Here is a 23706-nt window from a genome sequence, read left to right as displayed (position 1 = left end):
ATACTTTCATGCTAGGACAGATGATCTAAGCACAGGAGTGAGCTACTCTGATCAAAGATAAAGAATTTCCAAAACTCCCACCCAGTAACAGTTGATCTTCACACCTTTTAATAAAAGATTTGCCAAGGGCAAAATTTAGGTAATAGCTCAAATTAAGGAACATATTTAGAGACATTCAGAGGAGTTTTCTTCCACTGAAGTCCATTAAAACACAAACAATATTCTGTAATTGACATTAAAATACTTTATTGGCTAGACAGAATGTGCGATATGCATAGAAATATACTGAAATACAAAGTCCTCCAGAATACTCCTATATAAAAACCAAAATTCATACTTCTACATCTTATTTATATACATTACCAAATGTATTCAAGAGTGTGAATAAGGTCATATTTGCATCTCTTTCTTCTCTTGAAAGCACATCTGGTGCAGTCCAAGGCCTTTTTGTTTCTTCAAGAGAAAATTGCACAGCTACCCTATTTCCTCATTTGGCCTGAAATCTGATGAAATTTTACATACTCTTCTCTCCCTTACTAGATCCTTTCAAGCTTGACTTCTGTCTCTTTTTCTCCCTCTGTCCCAGTATGCGATAGACTTTTTTCTTAGCCTCCTTTTGCCTCTTGAATTTCTGTTCATCCTCCTTCTGCTTAACTTTGAGATATTCTTTGAGCTGTTCCCGATGTTTTAATTTGGCTTTCTTTATCTTGTAATTATTCACTGTACTCAAAGCACTGAGCAGGGCTGATATCTAAAACAGAAAATAGATAATCAATATACGTGCAGCTCAGTTTTGGTGAGCAAGAAACAGTTTAACCTCAGCAGAGACACACATAATGAATCAGAGATTCAAGGCAAGTTTCTAATTATCTCTGCACTTGTTACCCAATTTCTAAAACAGTTTAATTATTTATCCTGTTAGGAAGTTAATCAAAGCTTTAATTTTTGTGAACTCTGATTTTGGTTAGATAGCTTTTAAAAGGTTATGCCGAATTGCTACTACAGAACACTTAAACTGCAGTTTGGAAATTCTTGGCTCTGCAAGCATGCTAATTCTCAGTTTTGGAAGAAGAGTATTTGCTTCAAATCCTCTGTTAATAATGCATGGCAATGACAAGTCAAATAAAAAACTGCAGCTGACAATTTAAGTCACCCATAATATGAGAGCACTAAATCCAAGTGAAATACCTTGCGAGTGCTGTGACAAGGACAAAAGTCATAATTAGGTGACCTACTAGTCTAAAAAACAGACACCATCCACTCAGTGACAGTTCCATATACATACTGTGTGCCAAACAGGAACAAAATAAATTGCAAGTGATCATTTTTCACTAGGAACATATATATCTTTGCATTAGCAGTAGATTCAAGTGCCAAACCAATAGTTAGCAAAGCTTTAAACAACACAATTTACCCTTCAGGAGTCCTTGTTTCAGAGTAAGTGATAATTACCTTCTTTTCATGAGGCTCCCTGATAACAGCTGGTCTCCACTGGTCTTTTGGAGTCTTGCCTTTCTTCTCAAGATTCTTAGGCTTGTTCTTAAAAGGCAGAGCCTTCTGCAATGCTTTAGGAATGTGGAGCTTATTGAAATGCCTCTTCTCCCTCACAATAGGCTAAAAGAATGAATATAAAACATACATAAGACTCATGATCTTAAAAAGCTTTTATTTAATTTTTCATCTTTCAGTGGGAAAAAACCCACAAAACACCACAAACCAAAAAAGAAAGACACACCCCTCAAAATAAACCCCAAACCAAACAAACCACAATAAAACCAAAAGTCAAAAAACCAACATTCTCTGAAGTCCTCGGACTGAACTGTGAATGGTGCGTTCACCCCAATTACCACAGCAGGAGTCTCAGTGAGCTTCTGGAGAAGATTTCTACCCTGCAGATTACTTTATAAACTTTAACTGACCCACAACAATCTGCTCTCAACTGTTTTATTCCCATCTCATGCCAGGACTGTGCCTTGTGGATAAAAATTTGAAGCCACACATGCATGTGTATGAACATGTATTTATACTGCTCTCAGTTTGCACAGGTCTGAGACACACTGCAAATTTGACTGATTTTTAAAAACAAAACGAAAGAGAAATATACCTTATAGAGAGAATCCTTGTTTTGTTTCAGTTTGATGCCTTGCTCATACCTCAGCTGGCCTGTTGTCTTCATCCCACTCCAAGTATCTTTCTCACCTGCTGGTTTCAGCAAGGATGTTACGGGGTTATAAAACGTTGGGATAGAAACAGGATACCAAGTCCTCACGAAAACAATATCTGAAAGAAAAGAGAACGTTACTTGGCTCTAAAACAGGAGTTCATCACATCCACATTCTAAGTGAAGACTGCCTGAACAGAACAGATACTACACCACATGCTAGCATTGTGTTTGGTATATAGACCAAATGTCTTCAACTTTTGGTAAAAGCAATGCAAAGCCCCCTAAAGGCATGAACAGCACACATTCCTGAAAAGCAGGCAGCTGAATACCATCCCGTTCATCATTCATATTCAAGAGCAAGCAAGAGAATTCATATATGTATATGTGCCTGTATAATTACTGACAAAACCAATTTCATTTTCCTTTGCCAATTTTTATAGAAGAACAAACTTGCTTCTATTTGGCACTATCCATGATTTTGGTGTGTTTAGGAAAACAGGTCATATAAATCTAAATAAGTATAAACTCATATTCTCAACATCACAGTGACACTCAGCAAACAGAGGAGGTAACTATCCTCTGCATAATTTCCCCAAAAGGCTACAGAAAAACGTTAACTGGAGTTAAAATGCCAGTCCTTGGATTTCTCAGAAAGTGTCCTCCTAGCACTTGTACCACTAGATTCAATTCATCATGTTCAAGGAGAAAGGCTGTGTAAAACACTAAAACCATGCTGTGAAAAGCATTAAAACACTTGAAGATACATGTCTTCAACTCAAGCCTTTTCATCTGCATACTATATGGCTTGAGTATAACTGAAAGAAATCCAACATAAAATATACTTCTTTTTAATTTCACTCTGTGTCTCACAAGGTATTTCTTACTCTTATGAATTCACATCTCAATTATCAGATCCCAGAATTCTGAGACACAGCTTTGCAATCTGTGAAGAAGGATGAAAGTTGTGTGATAACTTACGTGGAAAGTGCAACTTACCACTCATCAGCAACTTGTCTTCAAATGTTGCTCTGAAAGCACCCACGGGAGTTCGGAGGGCCTTTTTGATCTGTCCTCGGATACCACTCACACTACGGATCGCTGCACCTTCGAACTTAGCCACTTCCAACTGAGAGTTAAACATTCCCTGAAAATGTGAATTACCCACCATCATTCAAGATGCTAAGTCTCCCTCTGTGACCCACGTAGGCCACAAAAACTTAATTCCCACAAGCATATCTTATAAAGAAACAGGAGGAGCATAGCACTGTCTTTAGACTAAGAGTGCTGATCATATCAAAAACCCACTGAGCTGACTTTAGGTGAGCTACTGAAAGCAATCTACTTAGTCATATATCACAGGCAAGGTTTCTAAGCATTAAACAGATATATTTAGAATTCCAAAACGGAATGTATCTACAGAAGCCTTACAGTTCTCCTTTAGAGCAATTTGTGGGAACACAGGATACCTTAAAAACAAGCAAGCTGCCTTAAGTTGCTAGCTATGAGATTCTAATACAACACAGTTCTTCAAGGTTTGTGCTTCTTTCATGTATCACAAGAAAGGAAGAAAAAAATCTCCCTATGCCCACTGCAAATACTTGAGTGCTTCACTGCTGCGATCACTGCTTAGCTGCTTGTTGCCCCAAATGCAGAATAACCCAACCTCTCCCTGAGCCTGAAAGCCCAGCTAAGCACAGAGGGAAGGTCAGTGAACACTCCCTTCTGCAGCACTTCCTACTCCAAACACTTCTGTAACTGTAACTGAGAACTCCTAAGCACTGCCAGAAGTCTCCTTTGACTCCAGAGCAGAAATTTAGTGGGATCAAACTGATGAATTACACCAGGGAAAGATTTACATTCTCCAAAGGTGTCTGCCACTGCTCATCAGTGGGTTTTAGGAAGGAAGCAGGGGGTGGGAAGAAAAAAAATCATACTGAATGTGAACCAGGAGACTATTCCAGAATTTTTGTCTGGTTAACAATAATTCATATTCCTTGGCTAATAGTCAGTACCTTTAGAGATCACATGGAAGGGAGCTCAAAAAACCACAAGCAGCTCCTGAGATCCAGAACAGCATTCAACAAGAACTGAGAATTTCTGCTTCAGGAAAGACAATCCCAGGTTGCATTCCTTCCTAACATCAGTACATCTGGTTTTACAGTATACATACCTACACACTTACCTTAATAAAACAAGTGTTCTTAAAAATTTTGAACGGAAAACCAGTTAGCTTTAATTTCTTTACAATAGTTATGGATTTGTCTAAATCCAGCACAACTCCTGTCGCAGCAATCCGGAAGTCAGGCTGAAACATCAGAGATGAAAGACAGTGCTGAATGTGTATTTCTCAAACAGTGAAGACACCATTTCGAATCACAGAATCATAAAATAGTTTGGATTGGAAGGTCATCTAGATGACCTCTAAAGGTCATCTAGTCCCATGGCCCCAAAGTGAGCAGGGACATCTTCCACTAAATCAGGTTGCCCAGAGCCCTGTCCAATCTGTTCCTGAATACTTCCAGGGACAGGGCATCCACAACCTCTCTCATCAACCTATTCGTGTTTTACCACTCTTGTTGTAAAAAGCAACTTCCTCATATCTAGTCTAAATCAACCCTCTTAATTTAAAACCATTCCCCCTTGTCCTATCACAGCAGGCCCTGATAAGTTTATCACCATACTTCTTATAAGTCCCCTTTATGTACTGAAAGGCTGCAATGAGGTCTCCCCAGAGCTCTCTGTTCTCTGTCATGAACAACCCCAACTCTCTCAGCCTTTCCTCCTAGGAGAGGTGCTCCATCCCTTCAATCACCTTTGTGGCCATCCTCTGGACCTGCTCCAACAGGTCCCTGTCTTTCCTGTGCTGAGGGCCCCAAGGCTGTATGTGCTACCCCAGCAGGGGGCTCATCAGAGCAGAGCAGACGGGCAGAATCCCCTCCCTCGCCCTGCTGCTGCTCGTGCTGCAGCCCAGGATGTGATTTGCTCTCTGGGCTGCAAGTTAACATGGCCATAGCATGTCCAGCCTCTCGTCCACCAGAATCCCCAAGTCCTTCTCAGCAGGGGCTGCTCTCAATCCCTTCATTGCATAATCTGTTCTGACACTGGGGGTTACCCCAACTCTGGTGCGGGACCTTGCACGAGGCCTTCTTGAACCTTATGGGGTTCCCATAGGACCACTTCTCAAGGTTCCCCTGGATAGCATTCCATTCCTCAGGCACGTCAGACACAGCACTCAGCTTGGCGGTGCCTGAAAACACTGCCTGTGTCGCCAATGGAGACATCAAACAGTGCTGGTCCCAGTACAGAGGGACACTACTTGTCACCACTGCACATCAGGACACTGAGCTGTTGACCACTACCCTGCAGATCAGGCCATTCAAACAACTCCCCATCCACTAAACAGTCCACCCATTGAATGAGTATCCTTCCAGCTTAGAGAGAAGGATGTTGTGGGGCACCTGCACTCCACATTTCACTTTTAAGAGTTCAGAAATTCTAACCTTAACAGAAGTACCACAGCATGAAAAATGCAGATTGACTAGTACAGACTAGTTGAGGTGCTGCTGACATAACATTCCTACCGTTCACTAATGAGATTTCCAGAACTGCCATTCTAATTACCTTGGAAACTATCTAAAAGCCCTTGTGATCTACCTCACTGTGTTCTCTTGATGGAGCAGAATCTTACTCAGACAGAAAGTCTCAAAGGAGAAGAGCTTTGTGCACTGCTCTAAGTCACTATATTATGCTAGGGACACATGATGAAAATAGCCTTTTAAAACATGTAAAAAGACAACTGTGCAGTAGGACTTGAAGGCATATTTTAGGAAGGAGATAATCACCACTCTAATTACTATCAAGCTCATTACAATACCATGCAAAGCTTTTGTGACCAATTGTCTGCAAACATGAATCTACCTTTGATTAATATATATCTAACAAAGATCATATCTGATAAATACTGCTTTAACACTATTTAAATTGGAATTATGGAATGGTTTGGTTTTGAAGGGACCTCAAAGATCATCTAGTTCCAATACCATGGGCACCTTCCACTAGACCAGGCTGTTCAGGGCCCCACGCAACCTGGCCCTGAATCCTTCCAAGGATGGGGCATCCATAACTTCTCTGGGAAACTTGTGCCACCCACTTCACCACCCTCACAGTAAACACTCCCTTTCTGAAATTGGTATAAAAAATTTAAAATAAAAATCTCCATACAGTTTTCCACCTCAACACAATACATCTTTCAAAAGCTTGAGTCCGGCTACTTTCTCAGTTCCTACTACTACAGTGCTTTATCATATGTAAACCTTCTTCCCAAAACATATCTATTTTGCCCAAATATCCATGGAAAGCATTAATCAACATTCTGCAGTAAAAAAACCCACCGTTGTGCCACTGACAGACTGAACTGCCAAAAATCCTGTCCCCTGAGGAGTGATGGGCCCTAAAAGAAAATGAAATTTAGAAACTTCTGGAAAATTCTACTACACAATATCTAGCCCCTATTTAAATTCCAAAAGCTTAGAAATACACAACAAATATACTCAATGAAGAAAACCAAAGTTTAAAGCACTCGAACTATTGCTCACATATAAAGCCCCATGAAAGTCAAAGGAACAGCTAACAAGAAGTTACTCATGCAGGGTCTGGGCCCACAATGCGTGCAAAGTCTCTCTGCACACAGCCAACAAATCAGGCTCCTCTTTGATATGCTACAACTTACCAGAATGCTCAGAATTTGATTAAAAGCCAAGCAATTCACAAATCAGTTAAATAATTCCCAAATATTAGACAACTGCCTATTTTCCCATACTATTTGGTGTTATTTTATGTTCCATGGGGAAGTTTAAAAGACTTCTCATTCCAAGAGCTGTATTTCCTGATACATCCTGCAAAGCTCGAGACTTTCACACCGATTAAGTGACGCAGGACAGCAGCTCCAGCACGGCCTCACCCCAGAAAGCTGCCCCGCAGTGCATGTGCTGCGGGGTGTACTTCAGCAGCCGGTGCCGCCCGTTGTGGTCCTCCATGTAGAACATGGGGATGGTCTGGAAGCGCCTCCACCCCAGCGAGAGGATTAAGGGATCGCGGGTCTTAAGGATCTTCTTGTACCACCGGTGCTTCTTCAGGCGCAGCTAATCAGAAGAGAAGGTGGACCATGCTACTACAGGATAGCAACGGTGATTCTGAAATTCAAGCCTTAACTTTTCAGGAATGATTGAAAGCAATTTCTATCTGTAGGAACCCAGAGTGCCGAGAATATTTCTCTGCCTGTTTTTAAGGGTTCTTACCCCCCTGAACAACACTGTTTTGGCTTCAAACCTTGGAAAAAATTACCAACAGTCAGACAACAACTAGAAAATACAGTGGTGTGAATTAGGTGATAGACTACTATGTAAGATTGTCACAGGGTGAAAAATTTAGAGGCTTTAGGCTTCTCTTTGTAGTAAACAGAGTAAAAAATATCAAAATGGAGGATTGTTGTTGTTCTCTAAACCTTCTTCTCCTTCTTCTACTACTCCATATTCTGCAGTAAAAGTAGTTTGGAATGATTGGATGGAAAATTCCGCAGTTCCTAGTCGTGTTACTGAATAATTGGCAAGAAAATGAAAATAATGTATGTTTTTAGTAACTATTGGTTAAAATATCTTTAAAAGGCTGTGTAAATCTTGATAATTGCCCTCACTCCTACTTTTCCTCCTTCCATGCTGTACCTGGGTCACGCTAGTGGCTCAGTTCCTCTGATAAGACTTAATAAACAACTATCTGGAAGCATTGAAACTACAGAAGATGTCTCACTTTATCCTTTAAACTCCTTGCAAGGACTTTCAGCAAATTCTTTCCCACCAGGAGAGACTCGATTCATGGCACGGTAAAGTGTCACTATCTAAGCTAGAATCTTTTATAGACTAAGCTTTATCTTTGTTTATCTTCAAACATTCTCACCAACATTAGGTTGACTGGAAAAATCAATCAGTATTTCACTCACTCTGAAGCCATGTTTGTATGCATATAAGCAAGTATTATATTAAACATACATCTATATACGTGCTAGTAAGTTTTCTGTAGTCACTTGTATATAGACCATGAAGGTCAGAGTACAATTAAGGTTTGCAATTCAGCAATCACAGTATCAGACCTTAGTCCTGAGACACCTCTGCAGCTCAACATTAAACAACAGTAACCTTTTCTGGTATCCAATTAAGCCTGTAAAGATCCAGAATCTGCTACTGTAGAATTACAGTTTGTGTCAAAAGCAAATCCCCTATTCAAGAGACAAGGATGAAGTTTCTCTTGGTGTTTACTGTGTTTTCAGTAAACAGAAAGCAGTAACTCCAGACACTCTGAAGCACACCTGTACCGACACAAAATGCACTCACCCCTTTGGCTACATACCTGTACATAGCCCACATTTCCTTCGCTGTTGCCTAGACCACCCAGGATGATAGGATAATGAGGATCAAAATTCAGGACAAATTCACACGGCACATTCTCAATCTCTATTCGAACGTACATCCCAGGCCTGAATCCCTCGTACTGCACTCTGGTCTCATCATCTTGATCTTCAAATTCCGCTCGATTGAGCTGTGTGACAAAGAGAAAGCCACCGTGCGTTTCACAAAATTCAAATATTAACAACTTGTCCATGAAGGGCCGGTTCTATTTAAAACATGCTAACATTTATATGAATCTTTTTGGGAAAGATCTAATAGGTTTTGTGGCTTTTTATTCGGAGCAATATCTCTACCACCACAAAACCCCTCCAATTTGACATCCCAAGCAGGCCTTTTAGTCTACTTGAAAGACAGTACCCAAGAGAAGAGAATGACTGAGTGACTTCTGATACGCCTTTCACAATGGTGACTTTGGATTTTAAAGATACAACTGCCAAAAGTACATTTTTTGATTCAGGAGCCCAAGCACCTTTTAAAGTTAATGCCCTGATCTTTAAGGTGTCGCTTTATGAGGATGCTGCACTCCTATCTTACCCAGCAGTTTAACAATATTTTTGTGCATCTTCACACTGTACATCATCAAAAGCTCCTCTGTACCATGTGATAAGAACATAGATACTGTGCAAATATTTAAGAAGACATCCTGGTGAATAACAGAAGCCTCACCCTCCTGCTTCAGCTTCTGATGTTTAGCCACCCATAAGACACTGATTCTTTTACTGGAATGTCCTTCTTTGCCCTTTAAGTGCTCTCCATACATCAGCATACCAGAGCTCGTACTATCCTTTGTGGCAGAGGCTAATACAAGGAGGTAAGGATTAATTTAACAACTATTTAGGGCAAAATTTTGTCAGAAGACAAGACAGTGAAGCTATTAGCAATGCAAGGCAGTGTTCTCCCAAGTCAGCCAAAGAAAGAAGCTACTTTTAAGCTTACAAGTGCTTATGTAAAAAACCAAAGGCCTGGAACAAAATCAACACCTCACATTCTGGATACAGTTATGCTGAAGACTTCTACCACATGTCCAGAGCAATGGTCATCAATATTTTTTCCTCAAAATAACTTCACAGTTGGATGAAAAACACTGTCACACAGAATTTAATTATCCATTAATAACACTGCAAAATATCACACTAAAAATAGTACTGGGAAAATATATGGCACAAATTTATATGAGAAAGATTTTCACCTTCCTACACATAAAAGGATGCCTTTTTTTATTTTAAAACTTTTTAAGTAGTTGAAGTTTAGATGATACATTTTGGCTTATTCAGAGACTTAAAGTATGGTTAACTAGTGCACTCAGTTTAAATTAAGCTTTAATTTGTTTGGCTTCTTTGCTTATTTTCCTTTCCAGCTAACAGAATCAAAAAGTTCAAGCACAAAAAAATCACAAGCATGTATTTCTTTGTGTGTACCTTCTGAAATAGCTCCTGAGCATCACCTGTGTCTCCAGGAAAATACCTTTGGGGGGCAAACTCTGTGGAGTATTTTTGAAGACATATAGCCAGATAAATTTTCAAATTAGCAGATTTTACCTGTGCTTGTTTATGCATCTCTTCTTTGAGATCATCAAAGTATGTGGTGTCCCCTTCATCATATTCTGCATCAAACATTTCTTTAAGTTTTCTTTTCTTGTCCATGCGCTCCTTTTTCTTTTCCTCCTCCTCAGGTTCTGGTTTGGACATTTTTTCATCTTCCTCCTCTTCTTCACTTCCAGACTAATCAACAGTAAGTTGTCAAACATGTAAAATCGTTCACTGAAAACAACCCATTCTGATCAACACTTTCATAGATATTATTTAAACAACACTTTTATAGATATTATTTAACAATACTTTTTTATTGTGCCATTACTAGACACCTGAAAAAATTTCAATTTTAGACAGATATTAGTAAGCTATTCATACAAGGAGACGTAACTTCAGCAAGGACCAAAAGATCTCATGATGTAATCATATCCCTTTTCACTGACAAAGCTTTTTTGACTAAACATCATTTTAACATAAGGGAACAGACCCTAGAACTGACCTACCTGTTATTCTACAGCTAATATAAGCATATATAATACAGGAGGGAAAACAAAGTAACTGTTGATAGCATTGAGCAATACTGTGCTGGAAGGCAGCACTCTAGAGACCAGAGAGAAGGACATTTGTTTACAGACCATTTGAAAACTGACAAGATTATGCCATTATCCTCAATTTTACAACAAAATGCAAAGCCATCAAGTTGCTCAGTCCAAAAAAAAATTGATTTTTTCAGTTTGTATTGTCACAGACAACTACAGCTCTGTTCTTGGAAGACATCCAAGCCACAGCATAAAATTGCTTCCACCAGCCTCCTTTATGCAGATAAGAGGAATGAACTAGGAAACTGTGTCAAGTTTCCACAATTTGTTGTGTTTAAACAGAGTACTATAATCTTCTGCATCAGATGAGATGACACAGTACAAACAGTTATGATTACATTTGGTTTTAAAATACTTCTGTCATGCCTCCTGATCCTCCAGCTCTTGATTAAGCCTGACACCTACTGTTAAGTAAGTGAGGTGACTTCTACATAATTATCTTAAAACAAAAATTCAGGCTCAGACTAAAAACATGCCATTCTAGATACCCATAAGTTCCAAAGTCAGTAATACACATATCTTTTCTTCATTGCTACCATTGATTCCCTTCCTATTGATTCTACGAACACTGAATGTATTACATAGGACACTTGATCAGAAACTCATACACATGTATGTTGCTAAAGAACATAAAAATGCAGATCAGACCTCCTCTCCTCCAGCAGCAGCCTTTCCTTTGTGCACAACCCCGGTTTCGAGATCTTCAAAATCTCCATACAGCTCTTCTGCAACAACAAGCACCCAAGACATGTGACCATCAGTTAACCATTCTGCTGTACTGCCCCACACCATCTCTCATGTGCTCAGTACTGTGCATTTCTCAGTATTGCTGTGCAGATTAGTTTCAGACCTAATATTTTTGATTTCCATCAGGTTTTATATATTTGTTCTGCCCTCTCTACAACTTCAGCTGAAAATTCCCAGCTGAACTCCAGTGGCTCCTCCTTTAGCCTTTCAATACCTTCATGATTTAAAAAATGGAAATAAAGTTTAGGTCATCCCAAAGGACCACCAGTATATTAGTTTGCACTCTAATGACACAAGACACCAGCAGAGCAATTGAGCTCCCATGTTTAACTTTAAAAAAGAATAAAATTAAATATAGCTGATAATTTTTAGGTTAAAGACAAATGCTTATAGAAGCCTGTCAAACCACAATCATGATGCATGTAAGATACAGCCATATAATTAAAATTTCTAAAGTATTTCCTAATTTAAAAAAAAACCAAACAAAACAAAACCAACACCTCCAAAACATCTGAAGACAGATCTCACTTTTCAGTCAAATGTAATGGCAAGTTTGTCTTCTCATTAAAGAACAGTTTCTGTTTATTTCTACCATGACTACCCAAACGAATAAACCACACATGATGAATAGCTGAACTCAGACACATAACTCAAAGCCAGCATGTCCAAGTGTGGAGACTAAGGACTCCATTTCATAATTTAAATTACATACTCTATTTTTCAGAAAGTAAATTTCCAGAAATTGTGGTACTTGCCTACTATTTCTACAGAGATTTACAGCAATGCGTAATTATATTAGTATCTACATAATAATTTATATAATAGCTTGAAAAAACCTGTAAGTATAGCACTAAGGCAAAATATTCTATATACATAACTAAAAAGTCATACTTTTCTTAAAAATCCTGTATATATGAATTAGTTTTAGAAGTCTTAGACATACCATCTTCCTCCAACAGCTTTGCTGCATCTTTATCATCTTCCCACTTCCCAGTAACAAAGCAGTCTCGAATACTGCTCACAACCTGCAAAATGATAGTGTCATTGCCTTGCACAGCTACAGCTTATCATCAACAGAAACGTTCCCCAAGACATTCCCACTCCCCATCAGAGAGACCACTTCAGAGACACGTCCAACTCCACATCAAGATACCATTACCAAAACCACACAATGCCTCCCTGAAAGCAGGAATTTGAACCCTATCTGAATCTTGCCCAAAGGTCTTTAGCAAGATCTCTACCCTACATTGTATTTTCACACTGTATTTTCACTTGGGTCTCCCCTGCTTTTTGGTAAATAAAGAGCAAACTATTATCCACCAAATATTCAAGTGAGCCAAGCATTAAATTGATTTACTGTAACTTGCCACTCTTGTAGGAACAGATCTTGGAATCTGTTACTTACAGTGACAGCAAGTGGCAGAAAATAAGACACTGTGGCCATAGCTCCCACAGGTCTGTTTCAATGACAACTCAATTGTACTTTATGAGACACAGCCAGGACAGAATCAGGAAGAACATGCAGAAGCAATTATCCAATGGCATTACCTCTTCTAAATCCCAATCTTGCAGCTTTTCTATCAGAAACTTGGAGCAGTCAAGAGCATTAGCCTTCTGTTTGGATGCTTTGTCTGGACGGCTGACACGGAACAAACCTCCAAGTTCATCATCTGCATCCTCGCTCTCCTGGTCCTCATCCTCGACAGCTAAACCAAACACACAGGCTGTGATGATGTCCCCCACAGCACGTGCATGAAATTCATTACCCACCTCTCTTCTTATGTTTCACAACAGCTGCAGCAGTTTATTGAGGATATAAAAGAACCAAACTGGAATGGTTTTAAATGTAAAAGCCTGAAGAAAAAGGTACACTGATCCAGTTGTTTTTATAACTGGAATAATCTAAAAAAAATATTGCCCAATAAGTAAACACAGGACTCTTGTTCAATGTTATACATTGGAACAATTCCAAAATGATCTACGAACAGGAAGGACGTGTGGCTTCTCTGTAAATCAAGAACAGCAGACTGGAGAATCTGTCAGAAAGAAAACCTTGTGAAAGGTTTACAAAAGCCAAATTCTCATAGTATTCTACAAAGGTTCTGCACAATGAGATTTGTACACTCAGACAACCACAGGAAAAGTGTTAATTAAACAGAATAAATTATGTAAATAGCAATTTTCTCTTCCTTTTAAACCAGCTATTTTTCCTTTGACAAACACCTGATACTAAATCATGTCTAAGAGACTATTCCACAGTCACTCTGAGACAGAAATTCCTGAAACCAGCCAACAGACAACATCCCTTTATGAAACACAATTACCACAATTTGCATAATATCTGTCAGATGATTATATAAATGACCAAACCTTAAATGTTTGGAAGAAATAGATGTACCAGAAAACATGAGTAACAACAGAGTAGTTTGGAAAATGAACTCAAAATGCTTTTTATGGAAGAAGTAAAAACTGTCTTCCTATTACAATCATTAGTGAAAACGAGCATCAGCAATTAAAAAGTCAATTAACTTTCCTCAAGCCTCCCACCAAAAGAAAGTGCTCAAATATTCAGACTTGAACACTTGATAGCAGCTGAAAAGCCACCATATATTGGAGACAAGTTTCCAAACAGATTTGTACCTGTTCCATATACAAGTTTACGAAGATTGGGGGTTGATCGCTGCTGTCTTAGAAAGGCCTCAGCTGCCTTCTGTGTGAGATCCTCTTTCCACTTGAGTGCACCTGAAAAGGGAAAAAAGTCTACATTCTACCTCCAGAAAAGAACAAGAATTAGGAGCTACAAAAATAATTTCAGTAAGGACATGACAAGAGGCTTAGGAAGTGTAGACACAACCCACAGTTTCTTTTGCTCATACTCCATATACACACAGAAACATAAACTGTGGATAACAAATTATACCACTGATTGTTTTTTGTTTTGACAAAATTTTAAGAACTTACTAACAACAGTAACAGATTTGACCATGCTCACAATGCTAAGTGACTTCTTCACAGACTTACAGAATGTTCAAGGTTGGGAGGGACTTCTAGAGGTCCCCTTGTCCAGCCCCACTGCTTAAACAGTCTCACCTAAGACAGGTTGCTCAGCACCATGTCAGGATGGTTTTTGAACATCTCCAAAGATGAAGATTCCTGTTCCAGTGCTCAGTGAGTAGTTAATGCATTTTAGTAACACTCCCCCAAGCATATTTTAGTCATTCTAGATGTAGTAGAGCATCATAATTTGTTTTACACACATAGCTATAAAGATTAAAGAGAAGTATACACAAAATCAATGAAGTTTATAAAATGAATCACCTCTGTTTTAGAGGAAGGAAACCTGACACTGCATACTACAATGCAAATGACAGGCTTAACAGCAGGTATTTCTAGCTTTCCTAACTTGAACTTTACTACTTAAGAACTATATATAAATACATACATATATATATACACATGACAGGCAACATTACAGAGTATTGACTAATTATATCCTTTAACAATTAATCCAATTAAAAATGGACAGTAAAAATTAAATATTTATAGTATACCTGTTGTGTCAGCAGAAAGATCTATTTTTTCTTCATACTCCTCTTCCTCTCTGAGTAGATTCTCCACATCATCATCCTCAGTATCTACAGTTTTAAGTTTAGTCTGTCTAACACTATCAGCCTTCTTTCCTTGACTGTGCTGAAACCCATTCCTATTTGACTCTTCAGTGTCTAATTCCTCATGTGACCCTCCATCATCACCCTCTTCAAGCAAAGAGTCCTCCTCCTCAGATTCTGATGCCTCTTCTGCGGTGCAGTTTCCTGAATCTGTAGTGAGCACTGCTTTTCTTTTGGGACTGTGATCTGAGATTTCTGATTTCGTTTCTGTACGTTCACTGTTCATATCACACTGCTTATATGCAGCTCTTTTGTTTGCAGCCTCAAATTCACTCTCTGAGCTTTCATCTTCGCAAGGCCTTTTTTCATCCCCCTCCTCCTCTTCCTCCTCGTCATCCTCCTCCATCTCACTGTCTTCAGGGACAGTTTCTCCTTCTTCTTCAGAGCTCATCTCCAGATCATCATCGCTGTCTGCAAATGCTGGCAGTTCATTCACAGCTTCTTCCTCAGCCACCTCTGTTTTCAGACGCTTGGCTCTCCTAACACTCGTCCCTTCCCTCAAGAGCTCTCTCTCGCTTTCTTCCTCAGCATCATTTTCATCATCACCATCACTGCCATCTTCAGACACTGCTTCTTCTTCTTCCTCTTCTTCTTGGTCATCTTCCTCATCACTTGCTACATCATCATTTTCCTTCTCCTCATCTTCAAATATGGCCTTCCGACGAACTCTTCCAGTCTTCAAATCCACCTGTCTCTCTTCTTTTGGCATCACAAACCTGTTTTCCCAAAGACCACATTTGGGGTAAGATGGTTAAGTACAAGAAAATTTTAATGAAACAATGAAACTTCATGTTAATATTTTTAAACAATTTTACAATTCTTTTTCTAACAAAGCGAGGTTATGGAGGACATTAGAAAGGCACTGGTGTTCCTTAATGTCTCTTTATTCAAGAATATTGAATGTTATAGCCAAAAATCATTCCAAGAAATGTCTTCATTTTCCATGGAATGAACTAAAACAGAAATGTTACTTGTATCAGCAAGAAATTCCTGGAAGGCAGGATTACACTGCTTGCAAAACTTTCTAGTACCAATTATTTCTATCCCAAAATACAGTGTGGCATATGAGTAACCTCAGAAGAGGAAGAATTAGACATTATGTCATTTTACTAGCTGTGCTCTATTGAGATTTTTTCCTAAATTAGAGCCTGAAATGAGAGATTCATTCATGCTCAAACACTGCTCAGAATTCAAAACTTACTCTTGTCCTACATCTTCTGAACCCAAGGGTGTAGAGTCCATGAAGAGAGAGACCTTGCTTGATGCCATCTTAACATCAATGGCTGAGTGTGTGGAGATGAGGCTCTGAACAAGTTCATGATTGGGTCTCACTTCCTCCTGGAAAGACAAGATTTTTTTTTTTTACTTCTCAATTAAAATGAAGAAACAAATGTCTAATGATAGCTATCAGTCTAAACCAGCAGAAATACGCATATGGAAGAAAAAACTGCAGAGCACTTTAAAGAAACATTTTCTCAGAACAGAACAGCAAACTCTCCCTTCCCCTCTTCACATTTAAAGAATATCTATAATATCAACCCAAGAAAAATTAGAGGGACTCCTTCACAGTATACAACCACTACAGTAAATATCAGCAAGCACACATCATCAGAGACCCAAAGATACTTAACATTTAGCACAATACAGGGAAAAAAAATTCAGTTTGTTTGTAGGCAAATCTTTTTTCTTTTTCCCTTTGACCAGTCAAATCCTTAAAGTGTTCTCCCAACAATCACCATGCCTTGCAAAATAAGAGTGATAATAAGTCCAGCACCAGGAGTTTTCATATATCTTAGGTCAATATTTGGGAAGTTATTACACAAACTTTAGGTACTTAATACTGTTATTATTAATAACTGATCTTCCAATGTTTTGTACAATAACAGACAAGAGAAATATCCCTTCTCTGAAATACCTGAAGGAGAAAAGAAGTTTACCCACTATGGATAGATAAGGATTGATCATTTTAAAGAAGCTTATTTTTAAACACTTATTTTGGCTCTAAGGATAAAAATTACATTTTCCAAGAGAATTCAAATCACCAACAGCATTCTCTTACCTCTTCTTTTTCATGAGCATGGCTTCCACCAAGGTCAATGTAAACAGCATCTTTATCATACACAATGCCCCCAACTCCTGAAAGAGGGGCATAGACGAGCTTCTCTTTCTCATTTAAGGAACGTTTCTTCTGCTGCTCAGGGAGAGCACAGGGGTCTGGCAGGAAACTCACATCACTTACAGTGAAGTCTCCTACACCTGAGGGGACAGACAAAGGAAGCAACACAGTTTGCACAAAGTTTAGATTCTGAAATTTGTGCAATTCACCATGAAGAGATGAAACAAAAAACCAAAAAACAAAGGAAAAACAAACAAACAAACAAACCAAACCCAAACATTGTGGCATTCAGTGATTCATCAACAGGAAGCTCTGTACCAAACATCCAATTCCTCTGCCTTACCACTGAACTTAGAGAAGTATACATAAATTCACCAGAATCCTGCAAAGATTTGGGTTTGTTTCTTTGCTTGTTTTTAACAGAGGAAAAACAACAACTCACTTTTCGGAGTAGGTCTGTAAATTTATTAATAAAGTATTTAATTTAAACATTTTAATCATTCACTTAAAATATTAAATTATTCAATGAACATGAGAAATACATTACATAAGCCAAATGTACTTTTCATTGTTAGGGCTGGTATGTTTTGCACTTTAAGCACCTTTTAAAGTGATACAACTTTGAAAAACTTTAAATACTGTGAATATTGTGTTTATCAGTGCAACAGAAATGCTCAATTAAAAGCAAAACTAATTACAAGATTTATTTTCACAAAAACATGCATTATGAAAATAATTTTCAAAAACAGAACAGGTATTTAGAAAGGCGAAAAATCTGTTGTATAACATACACTTTAAAGATACAAATCATTTCAGCTACGTTGTTTTTCACAGATCAGTACAGAAAGAGTTCTAAGAATCTGATAGATTACCTGGCATATGAATTTGACTTTTGTTTTTTAGGTGTGCTCCTCTCAAGTATCCATACAGTGATATCTTCCTGTCACATTTGGGATTGATTCGAACATCCTCAGGGTTGGTCAGCTCTTCCATTCTACCCAATATTTAAAATGACAGTTAAAATACCCAGCAGTCCCAAGGATAAATTTTGAAAAAGGTAACTTAACAAAAGAGAACATCACTGTTGCCACTGCATGATCTGCAGATTCTAATAATCAAAACTGAATTATCATAAGAAAAACAAACATGGAAAAAAAAAAGGTCTTCTAAAAACATTTTTAAATTGTATTTTTAAAGTTGTACAATAACATTCAACAGTGTATTTCCAGAAGGTTTACCGACATTTCACTGAACATGTACTGCTTTTTTAGCACATTTTAACTACTGTTTATAGGCTTGGCACACACAGCCCTCCTCAAATCAATTTTACCATTAGAGGGCAAACAGCTGAATGTCACATTACCCGAAGCCACACAATACCTTCTCTTCCCTAAGAATGGTGGTGAGCAACACAAAAGCTACCACAGAAAAAAGACTGGCTGTTTGGGGGCAGAGGAGGGGGAAATTCCTTTCTACACTGCACATGGGAGGCAGCACAAACACAGAGCCCAGGAAGAGAACGGGACACACACCCTGGCTGCAGATCAGCACAAAGCTGGCCCAGCAATCATGAAACTTCAACAGTTACAGCAACCTAAAACAATGGTACTGAAAAACTACAGAATGTGGGTTTTGCGTTTTCCCTCTCTTTGCTTTGTGTATTTTGCAGGGCTTTGCACGATGCTTACCTACTTTTCTGACAATTTTTCCTGAAGAACTAGAGCTTAAGAAGAGGCTCATTCAAGTCACCTTGGATTATTGTGGGAGTTTAGTCATAACTGTAAGCATTCTGGCAATAAAATATGCAAGGTGAGGTAATTTCTCAAGGAGGCACAGCTGCCACCAAGATTACTTTTGTGTTCCAAAGAGACTGTGAATCAAACAGGCAGACGGAGCAGAAGGGATATTCCAGGGAACTCAAGAGGACTAATTCACCAGCTGTTGTTTAATCACTGGAATGCTGTTTCTTTCCCACAGAAAATCAGTATAATCATCAACAAGCAGAATTATTTTAATTATTCTGTGTTTCCATAGTGTTTACAATATACCAGAGGTATGCACATGATCTGGCACAGGTGAAAACCTCATGGCTGAACAGCACAAACCTGCAGAGGCACTTTCCCTTCCCAAAGCCACCCAGGGAACACCAAGCACCCATTCACACACAGAGTTGAGGCTATTATTATAGCTTTTTCAACAAACAAGGTGCTATCTAGGCTGAGATTGAAGAACAGAGAGAAAAACAACACACCTGTCTGCAAGAACATAGGGGTGAGACGTTTGCCAAGTAAGAGGCCGGAATTTCATAACCGAGATAAAACGCCCCAAATTGTGAATTTCCTGCTTTTGATATTCTCCGTGAACCATCCCAGACAAATAAAACAACTTAGCACCCTAAACACATTAAAAAGACATAAAAACATAAAACATCAATTTAATACCTGTAAAACTAAAAAAAAAAAAAAAATATAGTAATGCAATTCTAGTTTGTAAATCTTAATTGAAAACTGCACATTACAATTGGTTCTGAAAGATCAAATTAATCACTTTACTTCAACATGAAAATTGCCCCCTAAATCTTAATGGAAGACCATTCACATCCTGAAGACCTCATACAGATCTACAAGCAGATCCTCCTTGCACAGAACCTGCATAACAGACCTAGTAGCACGTTTCAGCAGGTTATCACACTGGGATAGAGAATAACCACACAAGTATTTTAGCAAATAGAAGAAAGATGAAACAATCTGATATAGTATAAACATTGTTCACTTATCTATTTAAAAGATGTAAGAATGTTGTAAATACTTCAGTATTGACCCACTTTTAATTTAGTTTCCATAAAGCAAAATATATGAAAAAAGTAATGTTAAATGTCATACCGGATACACTTCAGTCCAGAATCTGTGCTTTAGCTTCTTTTTAGTCTTCTTTAATTGTTTGTTGTTCTTGAATGTGTCCAAGTGGGTAAGAACTCCCATAATTTTGGGAAAGCCATGTACCTGGCAAATGTTCAGGAATTCAAATGTCTCCATCTCAAATCCAAAGCTGGCATCAATGAGCATTAGAACCTGAAAACACAATATCCACATTTCACTACAGCAATACCACAGTGCCCACAGGAGCCAATTTCAAAGACCACATCTTTAAACTCTTAAGCTTCTCAGGAATCAAAATTTTGCAAAAGGTTCTGTACTTTATTTGCATATACCCTGAAAACCAACTTTGGCTTTTTATTTGAAGTATGGAAGTTGGCTGCTAAAGATGTTCTAGATGCTCTAGGAATGCATAACATTCGGTTTAAGATCTGAACAAGTGTTTACCTGCTGAATTTAAAATAAGCAAAATTTATTTTCTTCCAATATTTTCAGGAACATCTTAGAAAATTAATAAAACTCTCGTATCTGTGTCTTGAATGCGCTAATAGCGCTAAGGTCAAGTCTTCAGGTAAAATGAAACAAACTTACTTCACTTGTTGCAATTGCTGTTACACATCACTAAAATGCCCTGACACAGGAAAACAGCAGCCAACAGTCACATGAAAATGGAAGCAAAGTTGGTTTAGGGTCTTAACAATAAAGAACTTCAAGCACACAGGAACTGATGACAGATCTTCAAGAGCTGATGTAATCTCAGCCCCCTAACAATAAACCCAAACAGATTCTCAGCACCACCATGGGCACACAGAATCAGCAACATCCACCACATCTACTACCAGAGAAGTGTATGTATCATTTGGTACATCTCCCTTACTCAGTAGAAAACATGCAAGTAGAACACCTAGATCAGTGTACACATTTTTTAGATATTTATATAGTTAATACTTAGACATGGATCCCAAACCCTAATCAGCTGTAAATAACATATTCCAAATCCACATGTAAAGTACAATTCTAAACAAATGGATCGTGCATTGGACCCCAGGATCAGTTGATGTAATCCCCTGATCCAAAAGCTGCAAGTAAATTACAACAGTCACCACATTCCACTGAAATCAATTATTTTACTACACAACATTCTTCACAGATGGAGACCTCAGAGTGCATAAAAAAATCCAGCTAACAAACTAATACATATTTCTACTTTGAGCATTAGTTGAAAAATTCTTGACTAGAAATCATTTTCAGATTTTATATGGTTTAACCAAATCCCTTAATGAGAAGTCACTGTGTCACCTTGGCTTCTTAAAACATCTTCCACTAAAAGTTTACCAGTTGCATTAGCAAGGAAGTTTAGTAGCATTTCCCTTCTTTCACATCCTCCCCAGCACCACACACACACATTTTACTTTCCTCCACCCCCCATGACGAGGAAAGTCCCTGGGTTGCTCCAGAACATTAGGTGTATCAAAGATCTTAGGTCCTGTTCTCTTTGAAACCAAAGACAGTTTTGTCTTTGATATCAAAAACTGTGTAGAGAAATCAGACACTGATGCAGTCCAATCAAAAGTAGTATTTTCAATATAAATTATAGTAAAAATCACGTTCCATTGTTAACTTACCAAATCAGCAACTTTAGCCAGGTCGATCATTGTGTTAATGTCACATCCACATTCAATAATGGTCAGCCGGCGTTTTTTACCTGAAAACAGAATTAAGCATCAAAAACTGAAACGGACGGAGCAAACCAATTAGGACAGTTTTCTTTCCAGGTCACATTCCTGAAGTTCCTCCAGGATATCTGGCACTCAAATTCTGCATGTAGATCATCCAACATGCACCACAGTAGAAGTGTCTGTTTTTACCCGTTTATAATTCTGCTAAAATATAATTTTTTAATTTAAAATTATCAGATCTTCTTTCACCGTAAGTATGCCAGATCACACATCCAAATGATTTCTTCAAAATGACCAAAAATTATGAGAACATGAACACATCCCAGCTCTCAAAGCAAGACAAGTAAGGAGCTCAAAGTAAGAATTTCCATTTGTCCTATCTTTGTTCTCACCTGAAACAATTGTAACAGGACCCCGGATTTCAACCAGCTTTTGCCTTGTGAAGTTCTTAATGAGACACTTTATCACAGTGCTCTTCCCAACCTTGGGAGGGCCAACCACAACCACCACCACGGGAGGTGGCTCCAAAGGAGTCCGGTCAACCACAAGAATATGATGCTTTTTAGTCTTCAGATCCTGAGTTCTAAAAAGAAATTTGTAATAAATAAATACAGGAATGTCATGGATTCTTACATGGACATTTACTATTTGAAAGTCTTCGGTATTTGCAAAAGCTTCAACACCAAGGCTGAGCACAAGCACCGACACCAGCAGGTATGTGGAAACCGCACAGAGTCGAAGGAGCTACAGTTTCTTTCCAGTGATTAACACAGAGTACAATGTAACAGAGACGAACAAAGCATCCCACTTCCGACACACACAGAAACTACACCGGGACTGGGTGAATGATGAAAGCCATGCAGACACACCAGTGAAAATTACACTCTGTGTATTTCTGCACAAAGTAACAAAGAAAGCCCAGGCAACACTCATCCCTCCAGCCGCCTCTGCACACTCTACAGCCAGTTCCCACTTCTCACCGATGGAAAGTCCTGGCCATCCGCACAGCAGACTGGACTGTAAAGGCTTTGGGGTTTCTCTTCCGTGCATTCTCCTCATCTCCTATTCCCAGGTCATTGAGATAACGTTTCCTTTTCTTCTCTGCCTTTGGTCCGCTATGCTTTGCACGATGCTTCTTCTTCTCTTTTTCCTCCATCTTACTCTTTCAACAGTTGCTCACAATCAGTAAGATTCAGAGTTCCTCCGCGGGACAGCGGGTGCAGCTGGCACAGGACGAGAGCACAGTTAGCACAGGGCACATGTACACAGCACACCAGCTGGAGAACACCGTGCAAGCACTACCAGACCAACTCACGGAACTCATTCACGCCCTTCCCGGCCGCACACGGGCTCACGGCAGCCCCCGGGCCCTGCGCTCCCGGCCCAGGGCCGCGAGCTCCGGGCAGGCCGGCAGTGCCCCGGCGGGGCGGCGGGCGCTGGGGCACGGCCGATACTCTACCGCGGGCAACCGCGGGGAGCTGCCGGGCACACCGCGGGCCCTCAGCTCGGGAAGGGGTCCTCCCGACGGACCGCTCTCCACGAGCAACCACCACATACCTGTGCCGTGCCGTGGGCCCCGGTCCTGCCCGGCCCTGCGCTGTCTCCCCGGCCCGGCGCTGTCCCCCTGGCCCGGCGCTGTCCTCCCGGCCCGGCCCTGCGCTGTCTCTCCGGCCCGGCGCTGTCCTCCCGGCCCTGCGCTGTCCCCCCAGCCCGGTCCAGCCGCCCGGTCCACGTGGGCTCGCACCGACCGCTCCGTTGCGGAGCCACCCCCTCGGAAACACCGGCTGCGCGCGGAGTTCCGGGCGCGGCGGGCGCGGCGGAGCGCTATTGCCGGCGTACATGGTGTACCACAGCGGGAGAGTGG

The 23706-nt window shown here is 39.6% G+C and overlaps 1 protein-coding gene across 1 annotated transcript; it reads right to left on the bottom strand.

Annotated features, from left to right (window-relative positions):
* Positions 1-224: 224 nt before the first annotated feature.
* BMS1 (BMS1 ribosome biogenesis factor) lies at positions 225-23525 on the bottom strand. Its single transcript, XM_048311546.1, has 23 exons — positions 23400-23525; positions 22823-23065; positions 22235-22425; positions 21789-21868; positions 20170-20358; positions 19539-19681; positions 18160-18281; positions 17231-17427; positions 16373-16509; positions 15055-15887; positions 14144-14245; positions 13052-13209; positions 12447-12528; positions 11405-11481; positions 10164-10346; positions 8567-8755; positions 7125-7305; positions 6556-6614; positions 4347-4469; positions 3161-3308; positions 2105-2280; positions 1453-1614; positions 225-751 (listed from the first exon to the last, which is right to left on the bottom strand). The coding sequence occupies exons 2-23, from the start codon at positions 22996-22998 to the stop codon at positions 515-517; spliced, it is 3945 nt and encodes a 1314-aa protein (XP_048167503.1). The 5' UTR covers positions 22999-23065; positions 23400-23525; the 3' UTR covers positions 225-514.
* Positions 23526-23706: the final 181 nt, after the last annotated feature.

This window comes from Corvus hawaiiensis, chromosome 8 (assembly GCF_020740725.1).
Source record: "Corvus hawaiiensis isolate bCorHaw1 chromosome 8, bCorHaw1.pri.cur, whole genome shotgun sequence".
NCBI classification, from domain to species: domain Eukaryota; kingdom Metazoa; phylum Chordata; class Aves; order Passeriformes; family Corvidae; genus Corvus; species Corvus hawaiiensis.
The sequence above is the reverse complement of the archived record's forward strand: the minus strand, read 5'-3'. Positions and strand labels throughout refer to the sequence as shown.

What these genes read in the sequence shown, in the direction of transcription:
- BMS1 (XM_048311546.1), bottom strand. Translation starts at nt 22,998, where the DNA reads ATGGAGGAAAAAGAGAAGAAGAAGCATCGTGCAAAGCATAGCGGACCA. An exon ending in AAGTCAAATTCATATGCCAG is followed by an intron (nt 17,428 to 18,159) that starts GTAATCTATCAG and finishes CTGTCCCCTCAG; the next exon opens with GTGTAGGAGACTTCACTGTA. An exon ending in AGATGCATAAACAAGCACAG is followed by an intron (nt 8,756 to 10,163) that starts GTAAAATCTGCT and finishes TTTGTCACACAG; the next exon opens with CTCAATCGAGCGGAATTTGA.